A 13,417-nucleotide genomic window follows, 5' to 3' on the forward strand; every position below is an offset into this window, starting at 1 on the left:
GAAAATATAGTCGAGCCAAGCTGCTGACAAGCATTCCAAAGAGCCGATCAACACGAGTTCGCATGCATCACATTACGGAATAATAACCGTCTCGTTGAAAGAACGACAACGTTCAGGAAGGACGGCTTTCCTGCAAGAACCTCACCCTGCCTAGATATCACCTTGGAAAATGCAGTGTTTCTGTTCTTATTCCCACTTGGCCATGGCGCCTACGACCAAAAGAAATGTGAACGTTAAAAATCATGATCAATGACTCAAACTACATATGCATACATATTCTCCTTTCGACATCCTCCATGTATTTAAACCCCCCAAAAACTTATCTACAAATGTACTTCGCTTCGAAACACGATGCATATCTCAACACCATCAGTAGTAAAACTGCTACATAACAAACATGCAAGAACTGCATATAGAACTTCAAACTCCTTTACTGAGCTGCACATGTCAACCTAGTTGTTTAATGATTTTAAATTCTACTTTTGAAAGATTATCAAACTACGGTGATTCCCTTGACTTTTCTAGCGTTGTCATTGTTTCATTAAATTGAATTAAACACACGTGGTAGACATTCAAGGGCCATACCAATGTTTTGTTGTGTAAAGAATATTATCTACATTGTGAATGGTTTCCAAGTTGACATAACATGGCTCTTGCCTTGACATAACAATAGATTGTGTTGAACCGACTTCCTTTTTCCAAATACACTTTTGCTTTTAGTTAATAAAATAAGAAGGTTTGTAAAAATGACTTGCTGATAAAATCTGGATCATTTCCATCAGTATGTATGCTTGGTTCAATTTGGGATATTAGGGTTGTAAAGCCACTCATAGAACTCCTCTGATCTTTGTGCATTTCTTGAGGCTGACTGTTCTGATATTGTCTTTGCACGAGGCATTTGCCTTGCTTGGTACAAATCAAGTGCAGTCCTGTGTCATACAACATTGTATTTATTGAAAAAAGCAGTTATGCTAGTAGAATAAGGGGCCAACAAAGTGATGTTTCCAAAACCAAAATGCACCCCCCCACCCTAATTTAATGGCAATTCTGCATAAACCATGCATAATTTTTAGCCACTTGAGGCTACGATACAAATTCTTCTTCTTTTGTATTAAACCAACATTTAATGGGAGTCAAAAAATTTGAGCCATGTAATATTTTGGATTTAGTAAACCAACAAAACAATGCATCCTTGAATGTCACTCTATTGGCCTCTATAGTCACTTTTTCCTGAACCCTTCATTAACTAGGTGTATTAGATACAAATTTGAAAATGCCCCAGATTGTTCTATTTTCCCTCTATTTCCATTGCTGAATGCAGCAGAAGCAAATTCATGCCTCTAGGAATGAATATTTGTAAACACAAGCTTTCTATCTATTGCATGGCAGACCTTTTCCTTTCAGTTTTAAATTATCTCCCATACAACCCCTACCTGATTACTACTAAAGGTATTGACAAAGAGCTGCTGAAAACATTGCAAACATTCCTGCCCTAGCTGCATGTCCTTTCGCACTTGTGAGATATATTGCTCTTCTCTAAATACTCTAGAAAGGCCTTTGAAGAGAAATTCTCATCCACAAAGGCATCTAGCCTTGCCCCTGTCACAAATATTGCTCATCCAAATGTAATAAGCCTAGTTTTTCATACTCCTTGCAAGTGATAAGCAATGACAACTGGCCATGTGTAAATCTTCATTTATTTCAGATTGCATTGTAGCACTAGCCTTACCCAACTTATGCAAGTGAGGCGGGTGCTACACCAGGTTCACACATGTGCATAATACGCACACATCATACATGCACACATGCATATCTGTGTGCATGAGCACAGCAGATACTCTGTGGAAGAGCAGTCATGTCAGCATAAGTTCCATTTCTTTGCATTGGCTAGGATTATGCTGTAGCATTTTGTCATGTAAGATGACAGTTGTCACTGAGCTATATAGGCTAGACTTGAAGTAAGTTTGAGTCCACAGCAAGATGGACCTAAAAGTTCCATCCTTGAACAAAAATCATGCATTCATTCACTGAACAAGCCATTAACTCTATGCCTTATCATTCAGGCCTCAGAAATCATTTTGCCACTGATGATCCAGCATCTCAGCTATATATGTCAGTGCTGCAGGTCTTTTCTTCATGTTGCAATCTAATTAACACAATGTGTCCCTCTAGGGCTAACAAAGAGGCCAAAAACTACACTAGGAAGTAATTTATGCTAGATGTGACTAAAAAACTGGCTTCATATGTTTGGAGGCAACTATAACTTCTCTGAATATAGGGAACCTTCAAAGCATTGGATGTTCCACCCACAGTTCCCATTGCATGTTTGTTTGGCAAAAGAGACTACACATATATGAATTGGAATAACAGCGATCTGCCACAATAAATGTACAAACTCTTTTTAGTGTTCCACTTGTTTGTGATTAATACCTCAAGTCTGTGCAGGATGTCAGAAGCTTTGCCAGCTGCATTCCATCTTCATAGGCTAAATTGGCCCCCTGTCCTAGCGAGGGAGTAACAGCATGGACAGCATCTGTAAACAAAGGTCATATCAGGAATAGCAAAACACAACACACTTTTCTGTAATACCACATTTTTCAACCAGAGCAGACACATACTTGTAAAAGAAACACTAAGAAGTGCTGCATGCATATAAGCTCCAATGTATGCATCAAAATGTCAACACAAGTTTTTCCTGCCGTTCTAAGATGATACCAAACAGGATAACACATGAACGTGCTTGAAACAAACCAGCAATTTGGAGATACCATACACACTCTCTAATAGTTTCAAAGAAATGTATTTCTTAAGATGTTCACCCTATCTCACACTATCTGTGAAAATGCTGATATCAAGGTAACCATGAAACACATTTTAACAGGGATATAAAGAAGCATTTTAGTATACATTGTTCACCTATCTGTTTCAGTCCGAGGAAAAGAAGCAACTTTTATAAGACTACTACCGTAAGCTTCCTAACGTGCATTTTATCACAATGCTGAACTGGTATGTGTAGAGTTTTCCACAGATGCAAATGTATAGAAGGATCCAGCTATTAAAGGAGGAGGTAGAAAGCTTCAAAGTCCTTCACATTGAGAGAAACCGAGCATCTAACAGGCCCACTGCTCATATAGGGTGAGGATCTGATGCGAGTATGATGCCCCCAAAGTCTCCTCCAAATAAAGCCTTGCCAATGACTGCAAAATGCTGCTCGTCAAATGGTTATGGATCCACAAGCTATTGTATATGTGTAGGGATTATTTAATGGATTTACTTGGGTCGCAATTGCCCCCTTCAGACAGAATCACAGCAGCCTGCACTATGTTTTATGAGTTGGCCAAGGACGAGGTTCTACCTGATATAGTGGAGAAGTTAGGTGTAGACATTCTAAGGATGAGGTAATGGAAGTGTTGTTGCATTTACCTAGATTAAAGCCCATGTTGGATGGCCTTACCAATGAGTTCTTTGTGACACATGCAAATCAGTTGGCAGCACCTTTGGCCATTATGTATTAGGGAGTTTGGGTGATAGGAAATGTGCCGCTCACTTGGAAAGAGGGTGTTACAAAATTGATTCCAAAAGTGCCATCACCTTCCAGTCTTAAGCATTGGAGGCCTATTTCTTTGACATGCATCATGTGTAAGATCTTTACAAAAGTGTATAGAGTGCATGAGCACCTTCATGATATTATGCATCCTGCTCAATATGGATTTGTCAAAGAGAGATAGATTCTTCATAATATCTTGAATGTGCAAATGGGGATTGATTATGCACATCACACAAATCAAGAATTGGTGATGATTCTGTTAGAACTTGAAAAAGCGTTCAATTATCTAGAATGGTCTTTTTAAACCTAGCTTATGCAAACAATGGGATTTGGTCCTAGAATGCCTCATTTGATTTACATGGTCAACACGGAGTGTCTCACGAGGAGGTGTATTTTTAATGCTTAGCTTTGGCATTATTAAGTTGTGCACATGTGAACTCCACATGTGAAGTACAACGTCAGTTGAGTGATTGTGAATACCTTAATGACCCAAGTGATCATTGGGTGACATCGGCAAACATTGCACAATGGATAGGTACTTGTGGGTGCCTAGTGTCAATTTGGGTCCACGCCATTAGTTGGGCTATTCATTAAATGTCCAATGGTGACATTAGGACTAGGCATCAATTATTTAAATAATGCTAGTCCTAGACAAAAAAATGTGTGGGACAATTGAATGTCTAGTGGGGTTTAGCATAGTTGATGTGAATAGGCACTAGCCAGTTCTTGGGCAAGGTCAAATGGTTAAGTAATTAATTTTTGGAGATTAAATTCTGAAAATCATTGATTAAAGTTGGAAATTACTTTTGGAAAGTTGCAAAGTGGCAAAATAGGCTGCCACTTGTGAAAACTTCCCATGTAAACTAAAGCAGGGCTGTTGGGGGGTTGGCTGAGGGCCATTCCGGCATTCAGAGGCTGAGGGTGGAAGGAGCTATTGGATGAGCTCTAAGAGAGGTGACAGCTGATTGTGCAGCATGACAATATGGGGTCAACAAGTTTCCTTCTCCATCTCAGTGAGAGGTGGAAGTAGAAGGGTTGCATTGGGTTTTTACTCCCCTTTTGAAGTTGTTGGCACCATTAGAATTGCCATCAAAGCTACCCATCAAAAGATACTCCTTTCAATTGATTTTCTCTCTTGTCTACCAATCAACTCTCAACAATTCTCTGCCAATTCCAGCTTGGGGTGAAGAGCAATTGTAGAAAATGTTGCTAAAACCCTAATTTGCAGCAGAAACTACGTTTTCCATAGCCACCTTGGGACCCGTGCCTAATATTGAGATACAATTAAGGAAATACTGCAAGGGATGTCAGCTCTTGGGGCCAAGGCTGTCCAAGATTAAGTGGTAAAGTGTATATTTCCAGATTTGTGTATTTAATGTTTGCTATAATTTGAGTTAAATCAGGTTTATACCACCCTTTCCAAGAAGGAAGGCTGGTTTCAAAGTCTTGCTCTAAAGTTAATGCTTAATAGTGTTATGGAGCCTTTTACTCTTTCTCCATTTGTTAAACAGGGATGCCCTCTGAACCCTTTGTTCTTTGCTTTGGCCACCCATCCTAATTTGACAATGTTGTCCCATTTGGTGTTGATGATTTCTTATTATTTGCCATTGCTTCCTTGGTAGAAGTTCAGTTTGTGAGAGATCACTCAATCAATTTGCTTCATGCTCTGGAAGGACTACCCATAATTGAGAATCATATCTATACTGTGAAAAGAATGGGGGTTGAAGCTATTTTAGATGTGGAGACACACATGCGGCCCTTCATTGGACTTTGTTTCACGCTGTGTGTTGGATAGCAACCTTGGGTTTCTGTTGCAAGATTCTTTCTTGAAGATCAAAGCATCTTGCATGAAAATACATGGATCCAAGCTTTTGGTGGCATGTTATTAATGCTGATCAGCCTATTCATCTCAAACCTTCCATGCTATTGACTCGGTCCATTCTTGGAGAGTGGTGCTTGCAAAGTCTTCAAGGCTTGTTTCATGAGAAGGCAAACAACAATTAAGAATCATGTTGAATAGAGTGGCCATGCTTGGGCTGATTATTGTTGTTGATGTACTTTTGTCTACATGTCCCCTTGTCATGTCCTTCCAGTCAGTTCCAAGAGTTTTTTAAAGTTCCTAGAGGCTATCGTCATTGATGGAAAACAATTTCAGGTTCCTTGTGTATTTCATAGCCCTTTCCTCCCTTAAATTAGGATAGCCCCTGGCAAGATTGGATAATTAATGGTTGATTCTTGTAAGATTGGGATTTAGTAAATCAGATGTATCTTTTGCTTATTAGAGATTAGGATTGGCTGTCAATGAAGGGTAATCACACTCGAGGTCTTCACGCAAGGCCAAAGTTTGGTGGAAATCTGTGGTGATGATAGATTGGCATAATAAAATCCTTTCAAATACAAAGCTGCTCTTCCTCTAACGCCTTTGGAAGAAAGGTATCACCATCAATGAGCACATTTGCATCCATAAACAAAGAAGATTTCTTAAAGGTGAGATGCAAGAGTGCTGCAAATCCATGATGGGTCGCTTCATCCACTCTTGTCTTTTCTTTATCAAGAAGAGAATATAATCCCTCCTTGGTGTGGTATCCCAGATGTAGCTAGAAAGCTATAGGAAGAGAGAAATTTAGAGGGAGAGATAGAGGGTAGATCATAGATAAATGGTAGAATGAGAGAAAGTGAGACTCTCAAGAGAGTCTAGAATTTAAAGTTTAGAGACAATGTGAATTCTAAAAATTAAAATAAGCGTGTATCATGATAAGGGAGAGAAATTATTACCATGAAGAAGAGGCCTCTTGATCCAAGATGATTGATGCTTCAATCTCTACTATTGCCTTTGCCATAAAATGATAGGTGAGGCCGATAGTGGACCCCACCATATCTGTCATGCGAAGCACTTTGTAAATAGGAGTGACCGCAATGACAATGGCTCTCACTTCAGTCCAAAAGTCCTCCAAGCAAAGCTGTTGAATGGCCTTTGCTTCTACTTGAAGTGGACTCTTCTTCAAGCCACTCCTTGAATTTATCATCGAATATGACTTTATTGTGAATGTCATAGAGATGCTCAAGAAGAAGCCACATGGTCACAAAGTGCATCTTCGATGGCTTCTTCAACTCCAAATCTGAGTATGAGCAATAAATTGCAAGAACTTTGACCTTGGCATTGATGAAACCAATGATTGTACAAGCATCATCAACAATCCTCTTCACCCACTCCAACTTGCCTATATCTTCCTTGAGAAGATCTAGGCAATGAATGGTGCATGATATCCATACTATGGATGGAAACTCTAGCCTCGAGTTTTTATCCGATAGAGGCATAAATCGAGACATTGTCTATGATAACTTGCATCATGTTTTGCAAATCAACCTACAAGATCATGCACAATGAAATTAGAATAAAATTGATAAGTTGCAAGTAAACAAATCAATTTACGATTTATGTGTCTTGCACATTCAAATAGCAAGATTATAGATTTAAAACATTACCTCAATAATGGCATGCCATATATGCCGATACATAAAGGAACCTGTTGTTCTCCTTCTCCTTGTGCCGGCATCCACTGCTCATAGGAAGTACATACCAAGTAGGCAAGAGATGAGGATGTTGATAATCCTCCTTTTCTTATGATTGCTCAATCCATTGGATAGGATGGAGCATCCATACTTTGCGCCCAACCGGCATGCACGAGCTTAAGCGACTTGTCGATTCTCTCTCTCTCCTCATCAAGTTTCTTTGTGTACATGTCATGGTATGTAATTCCATACCATTCCTCACAAGGACTAGTGACGGCAGCAATGCCTTTCATCATCCTCTTCTATCGATCCACTTTGAGGATGTGGAAAGAGAGATTGCACTCAATTATGGTGTGTGCGATTTTGGCTTGCCTTTGCCTCTCTTCTAGGAAAGAGAGAAGACTAGATACTTGGCTTGTTGCTTGGGCGAGAGTGGCTTGCCTCTGTAGCATAGATGCACCACTTGAATGGCTTTTTCTTGATGGGATGGAGGAGGCCCCTCCAACGGAGGAAAGGGGGAGATGGTTGGAGAGAGATCTTCCGCATCCGAGACCTTGTGATCGAGAGACATCACCTCTTCACTCGCCTTTGAAATGCCTTTGTGCCATTTCAATAGCAAGTGTTTCCAATGACATTCTTGATAAACATAATTGGGAATGCCAACTAAGGCATGGTGTGGCCTCCCCTCCCAATTTGCATATGTGGATGAGGAGATGGATGACCGATGAGGTTTGAATCTTTAGGCAATACTTGCATTGCCACTTGCAAGTGTTGCATCTTTCCTTCACTTGTTCAAATTACACACGATGCAAGCAAAAGGCCTCATGAAGAGGGGGTGCCATTGATGATTGGAAGTATGGAGAGCGAGAGAGAGAGAGGAAGAGCTTGAGAGTGAGGGTAGAAAGGGAGGAAGTGGAGACTCGAGAGGATGGATGGTGGAGTGATTGAGAGAGTAGAGATTGCTCGAGGGATAGAGAGCTTGAGAGAGTAGAGAGAGCTTGAGGGAGTAGATAGCTTGAGATGGCAAGAGTGCTTGAAGGAGTAGAGGGGGTGGGAAGCTCAAGTGAGTAGAAAGGATGCGTGAGATGGGGGAGGGGGAGAGATTTTTATAGAGGGAGAGTGTTTTAGGGTTTAGAGTTGGGGGGAGAGAGAGAGAGAGAGAGAGGTGTGCAAATGATGAGAGAGAGGTGGCTACATTGTGTGTCACGTGTATGAGAGAGAGAGAGAGAGGGGGGGGGGGGGGTTTGTTGCATTGAGTGAGAGAGAGACTGGAGTAGTTTCTAGAGAGTTGTTGGAGCCTTAAGTGAGCTGTTGGGGAACCAAATGGATAAAAAAGAGTGAAAAAACAGTTTAGTTTGACGTGGTTGACAGGCCAACGAATGCTTGCAATTTGGCCAGATGAGCTTGGATGACATCGGATGGATTGTATGGGTCGACCTCCGTTGGTGGATGTGGACAACCCAAGGCTATTGGCATATCTTGACTACCTAGAAAACGGCCGCTTGATTGCAAAACACACACACACACACACACACACACACAGAGGCATATCTCAACTACCTAGAAAAAGGCCACTTGATTGCAACACACACACACAGGACCGGGGTCCTAAGCACCATGGCAACCTGGGTTGTGCCTTAGGGTTTTTGTGTTACCCTCAGCGTGCCTCTCCTATGGCTCGTCATCAATATCTTGCTTATTGTGCCAGCTTCCTTTTGTCCGCCTAGGGACCTGTGTCCTGCTTGCCTTCAACCTTTGCCACGATGCTAGCCTCACATCCGTCTCCATCCTATGCCTCGCCTGTTGTACATTTGCCTTCAGTTTCTGTCACGCCGCTGCTACGTGGCCTTGTCCTATTGCAGCGGCTGCAATACACATAGCTGACGCCTACCTAGTGCCATTTTCAGTCTACTCCCGGCGACCACCTTGTTCTGCCCGTACAACGTCTGTGACAGTCACAGTATGAGCTGCTGACAGCTCCTATGCCTTGGTGGAAGATTCGCAGATGGCTCAAATGGATGAGGCCCTTGCTAATTTACATGGACTTGGAAGAAGTTGCCGTGGAAGAAGATATGGTGCCTTGCACTGACGACATGGCTCTGAGCCTTCCTAAGGTTTAGCCCTTTGTCAAGCACAACAAGCGTCTCTATGAATAATCTCCTATTGCCCCTAAGGCCCTTGATCTGGGTGATTCTCCGCAGCGCTCCTATGCCCAGGTGGCTTCTCCTTTACACAATTCACAGGAACCAAATTGGGAATAGTTGCTTGAGTTTGCCAATTCTTTATTGGAGGAGTATGTTGAGCACAATCATCAAGATATTCCTGTCTTTGCGGAGGAAGAGATTTTGGATGCACAAGTGAATACCCAAGAGGTTTTCCGCTCCTTTTCACCTTTCCATGAGAGAGGTGTCATTCTTTTCTTCACTAACCGGATACCTATTCTCACTAGGATTCGTTAGTGGCTGATATCTCTTCTTCAGGTTGATTATGTGGAGGAGATTTTTGCTGGTCCACGTGGTTTCAATGAGGTTGTGCTTTGTTCTCCTTTGGCACGAGATTTCCTTCTTGCCCAACAGCCCATCTTCTTTGAGAAAGAGTTGGTACACATTGTTTCGTGGAGCCCTATGGCACATTTCCATTGCTTGCTTATGCAGGCATGTCTAGTGTGGGTGAAAGTCGAGCATTGCCCAGTGGTAGGCCCTCCTCAAGGACACTATGGCTGCAATGGGTTGGGTGTTGGTGCCCCCTAGTCTGATGCATGCAGCTGATAGAAATCGACTGTGCATGTTATGGGACACAAGCACAAAGAGGCCTAACTAGTTGCGTCTTAATTGCAATGGTATGAGGCCTCTTTGGTTTCGGCTTAAAAGGGGTACTTTTGCTAGGCACTATTTCTCATGTGGTCAATTAGGTCACTTCACAACAAAATGCCCAAACAGCAAAAGTGCTGTAGTGGATCAGCCTGTGGATAAAGATCAAAGCACACCCCCCGCCCCCTGTCTTGTCAAGCAGCAAATTGTTCAACCTACCCAGTCTAAGGTCCAACAATCAACTCCTCCATTGGCTCTCGAGACACAAGTATGGACCGAAGCTAGATGGAATAAAGGTAAAGCGAAGGAGGTCCCCATGCTTGTAGCGCCTATTGATCCTTCTTCACAGGAACCCCCTTCGCACTTACATCGTCAAGACAAGTCTTTTGATGTGCCCACAGTTCGAGTTCCTACTAGCCCCAAGGATCCGCAACCTGCTAAACAACAAGTGCCACAACAATGTACCCATGATCCTCCATCTCAGCTGGCTTTTGATGCTGTAGGTCATCACACCTTGGGATCGCAAGTATCTAGGTTCTACCTCCCACCTTGCAAATGGGTCTTCCTCCTCATAGGCTGAACATTAGAGGCCCAATCCCTTTGTGGTGCTAGGCGACTTCTTTGAAGATGGTGTGTTGCAGGCTCATGTGGCCATATCTCATCGACACTCTTGATCCTCTCTCTTTGTCTAGTCCCGGGGTGCCCCTTGCACACTCGTCCTTTTGCTCTTGCTGAATCCGTTGTACTTGGTTCATATATGATGGCCTAGAGCCACCTTGTACTTAGTGATCTTGTAGTTTTTTTCATAATTAATATAATTATTAATTACTCATTATTCATTACTCATTACGAGAGAGAGAGAGAGAGAGAGAGAGAGAGAGAGAGAGAGAGAGAGAGAGAGAGAGAGAGAGAGAGAGAGAGAGGTGGACGCGACGGGAGAGAGCGTGGGCGATGGCGGATCTGGTGCCCCCCTGACCGTGCGACGCGATTCCAGTTTGGTGGGCAAACTCTGACCTGCGCGCGCTTCCGTTTGCTTCGTCGTTCACCTTGCGCCCGTTTTCTTTCGACCTGCTGCCCTGTCTGCAGGCGCCGCTTGCAGTCTGCTTCTCTTTCGCCTGCAGTCTGCTTCATTTTTGCCTGTATTTCGTGACCACTGGGGCTCAGCGCAAGGAGCGACGGACGTCCACAGAGCCGACGGGGTCCACAGGACAATCTGACAGGCCACGGCGTTTGCAGAATCAGGTACATTTCGTTTGCTGCCCCGTCAGTCATCTGCACGCCGTCTTCCCGCGGGTGGCTGTCCTGTGCATCTTGCTGGGCCATGACAGAGACAGGGAGCCCTTACCTGGCAGCACGTGTCTGCAACTCTGCGCAGATCAGTGAGCTGATCTGCTCCTGTACACACAGAGAGAGAGAGAGAGAGAGAGAGAGAGAGAGAGAGAGAGAGAGAGAGATGCGCTCTGTCCTATCGCAAGCCTTGGAAGGAGACGGCACAGTGCTGAGAGCACTGCTTGCTGCGCCTGCTGTCCGTGGGTGTCTGCACTGTGCAGTTTGTTGTGCCGAGTCAGAGAAAGAGAGCCATCACCTGGCAGCACGCGACTGCAACCCTGCACAGATCAGAGAGCTGATCTGTGCCTGTACACACAGAGAGAGAGAGAGAGAGAGAGAGAGAGAGAGAGAGAGAGAGAGAGGGGGGGGAGAGCGGCCTGCGCGTTTCTGCCTCCCGTGAGATCTTCACTCGGCCTCTGTCCGGTATACGCAGTGATACAATATGGCTGGTCTGGATCTGGATTTTATAGACCAAACGGTGGCAGCGCTTGGTCCGGATTCTGATACCGAGGAACCCGAGGATATGGTTCGGTGCACTGAAGAGATGCCCCCTGGTCCTGACCTCCAGCCTGCAGGCAAACGCCCCAAGCATACTTCGGAAGAGACAATGGATCATCAGGATCGTTCCTATGCTCAGGTTGTTTCGGATTCTGTGGACTCTCAGGATGTTGACTCGGAGCATTTGCTGGAATTTGCCAACACTCTGCTTGGCGATTATGTTCAACATAATCAGGAAGTCTTTTCTGACTCTGCACCTGAAGATGTTCTGGAAGCCACTGTGGACCCGAAAACCGTCTTGCGCTCCTTTTTAGTGTTTTATGATCGCGCTGTGATACTCTTCTTCACTGGTAGAATCCCACTGCTTTCCCTATTCGCCAGTGGCTGCACAGTCTGCTACAAGGGGAATGTGTTGAAGAGATTTTTGTTGGGCCCCGAGGTTTTTTTGAGGTGCTATTGAAATCTGAGACGCACCGTGCTGCTCTCCTGTCTAAACTGCCTTTGTTTTTTGATCGCCGTTTGGTCCATGTTGTACCATGGTGCCCAATGGCAGATTTTCAGCGTCTGCTGCAACGTGAATGCCGTGTGTGGGTTGAAGTGGAAAATTGTCTGGCTGTCTATTGGCCACTATTGAAGGACACTATGGCTGTTGTGGGCACTGTTCTGGTCCCTCCAAGTCTAAGGTCCGTGAATCACAACCGGTTGTGTATGTTATGGGACACTGCAAGGAAAAGGCCTGCTTGGTTACGTCTCAATTGCTCTGGCATGCATCCTTTACACTTTCGTTTGAAATGGGGCAATTTTGCTGGACATTGCTTTTCCTGTGGACAATTGGGGCATTTTATGGCCGAATGCCCAGAGCAGCAACACACTTCAGATGCTGGGCATGTTGGACTGCCCATGGAAGATATGGTGTGTGATGCTCCGTCGCAGCATGCTATCCACCCACCTAAAGTTTTGGATAAAGGTAAACAACACGTTTCGGGTTTGGATTCGCGTGGCACTGACTGGGTTGAAGTACCCGCAAAAAAAGGCAACAGGGTTGTTGCTGGCATGGAGAATACTGTGCCTACTGCCTCATAAGATTCCATGCGCACCTATATGCGCAGGAAAGAAATGCTGTCTTCAGAGCACTCTGCTCCTGCTATGGTTTCCTCTGCCCCCCGTCCTCAGCCCACTAGGAGAGTGTATTCGGATCGTCCAAAGGGTCCACCTGCTAAGCTGGCTTTTGATACCAGAGGCAACGTCATTACCCCGTGGGATCGTCGTTATCCCCGTTCCATCCCCAAGCTAGCAGATATGCCGTCTACCTCCAAATCTGGTCCTCAGAACTCTTTTGCTGTGTTGGCGGATTTCTTGGATGAGGGAGTCTTGGACATTCTCGCAGAAAAAGTCAAATCGAGGCAAGCTGTGCCTCGTACCTGATTCTGTTTTCAATACACATGAAAATAGCCACGTGGAATGTGCGAGGAATTTGTTCTCGCCACAAGCAACATGCCATGTGGACTGTATTGCATGAGAATCAGTGGGATGTCTTGTGTGCTGTTGAGCACAAGAGTCACGGAGAAGCCGGAAGAGTTGTGGATTGCCATGGCTTTCGTTTGTTCTATGCAGGGACACAGGCCATGCATTATTCGGGTGTGCTCATGATTGTACATGAAAAATATCAGCCTGTTCTTATTAAAAATGATGTACATGGCCGCTTTCTGGTGATTGAAAT

General features: G+C 44.0%; 1 protein-coding gene across 2 annotated transcripts in view; it reads right to left on the reverse strand.

Moving 5' to 3' along the window:
- Positions 1-537: 537 nt before the first annotated feature.
- LOC148009099 (uncharacterized) overlaps positions 538-13,417 on the reverse strand; it is a 240,525-nt gene continuing 227,645 nt past the window's right edge. Inside the window, exons 8-9 of one of the 2 annotated variants that reach the window (XM_087673820.1) lie at positions 2,431-2,533; positions 538-929 (exon numbers count right to left, since the gene is read on the reverse strand). In XM_087673820.1, the coding sequence (XP_087529946.1) occupies positions 797-929; positions 2,431-2,533 (236 nt within the window). In that variant the 3' untranslated portion in view covers positions 538-796. The remainder of the gene's footprint in view (positions 930-2,430; positions 2,534-13,417) is intronic. The other variant, XM_087673822.1, reaches the window with a different exon arrangement.

This window comes from Lygodium microphyllum, unplaced genomic scaffold (genome assembly GCF_053477565.2).
Source record: "Lygodium microphyllum isolate KBCC unplaced genomic scaffold, Lygodium_microphyllum_v1.1.10 scaffold_40, whole genome shotgun sequence".
Lineage (NCBI taxonomy): Eukaryota > Viridiplantae > Streptophyta > Polypodiopsida > Schizaeales > Lygodiaceae > Lygodium > Lygodium microphyllum.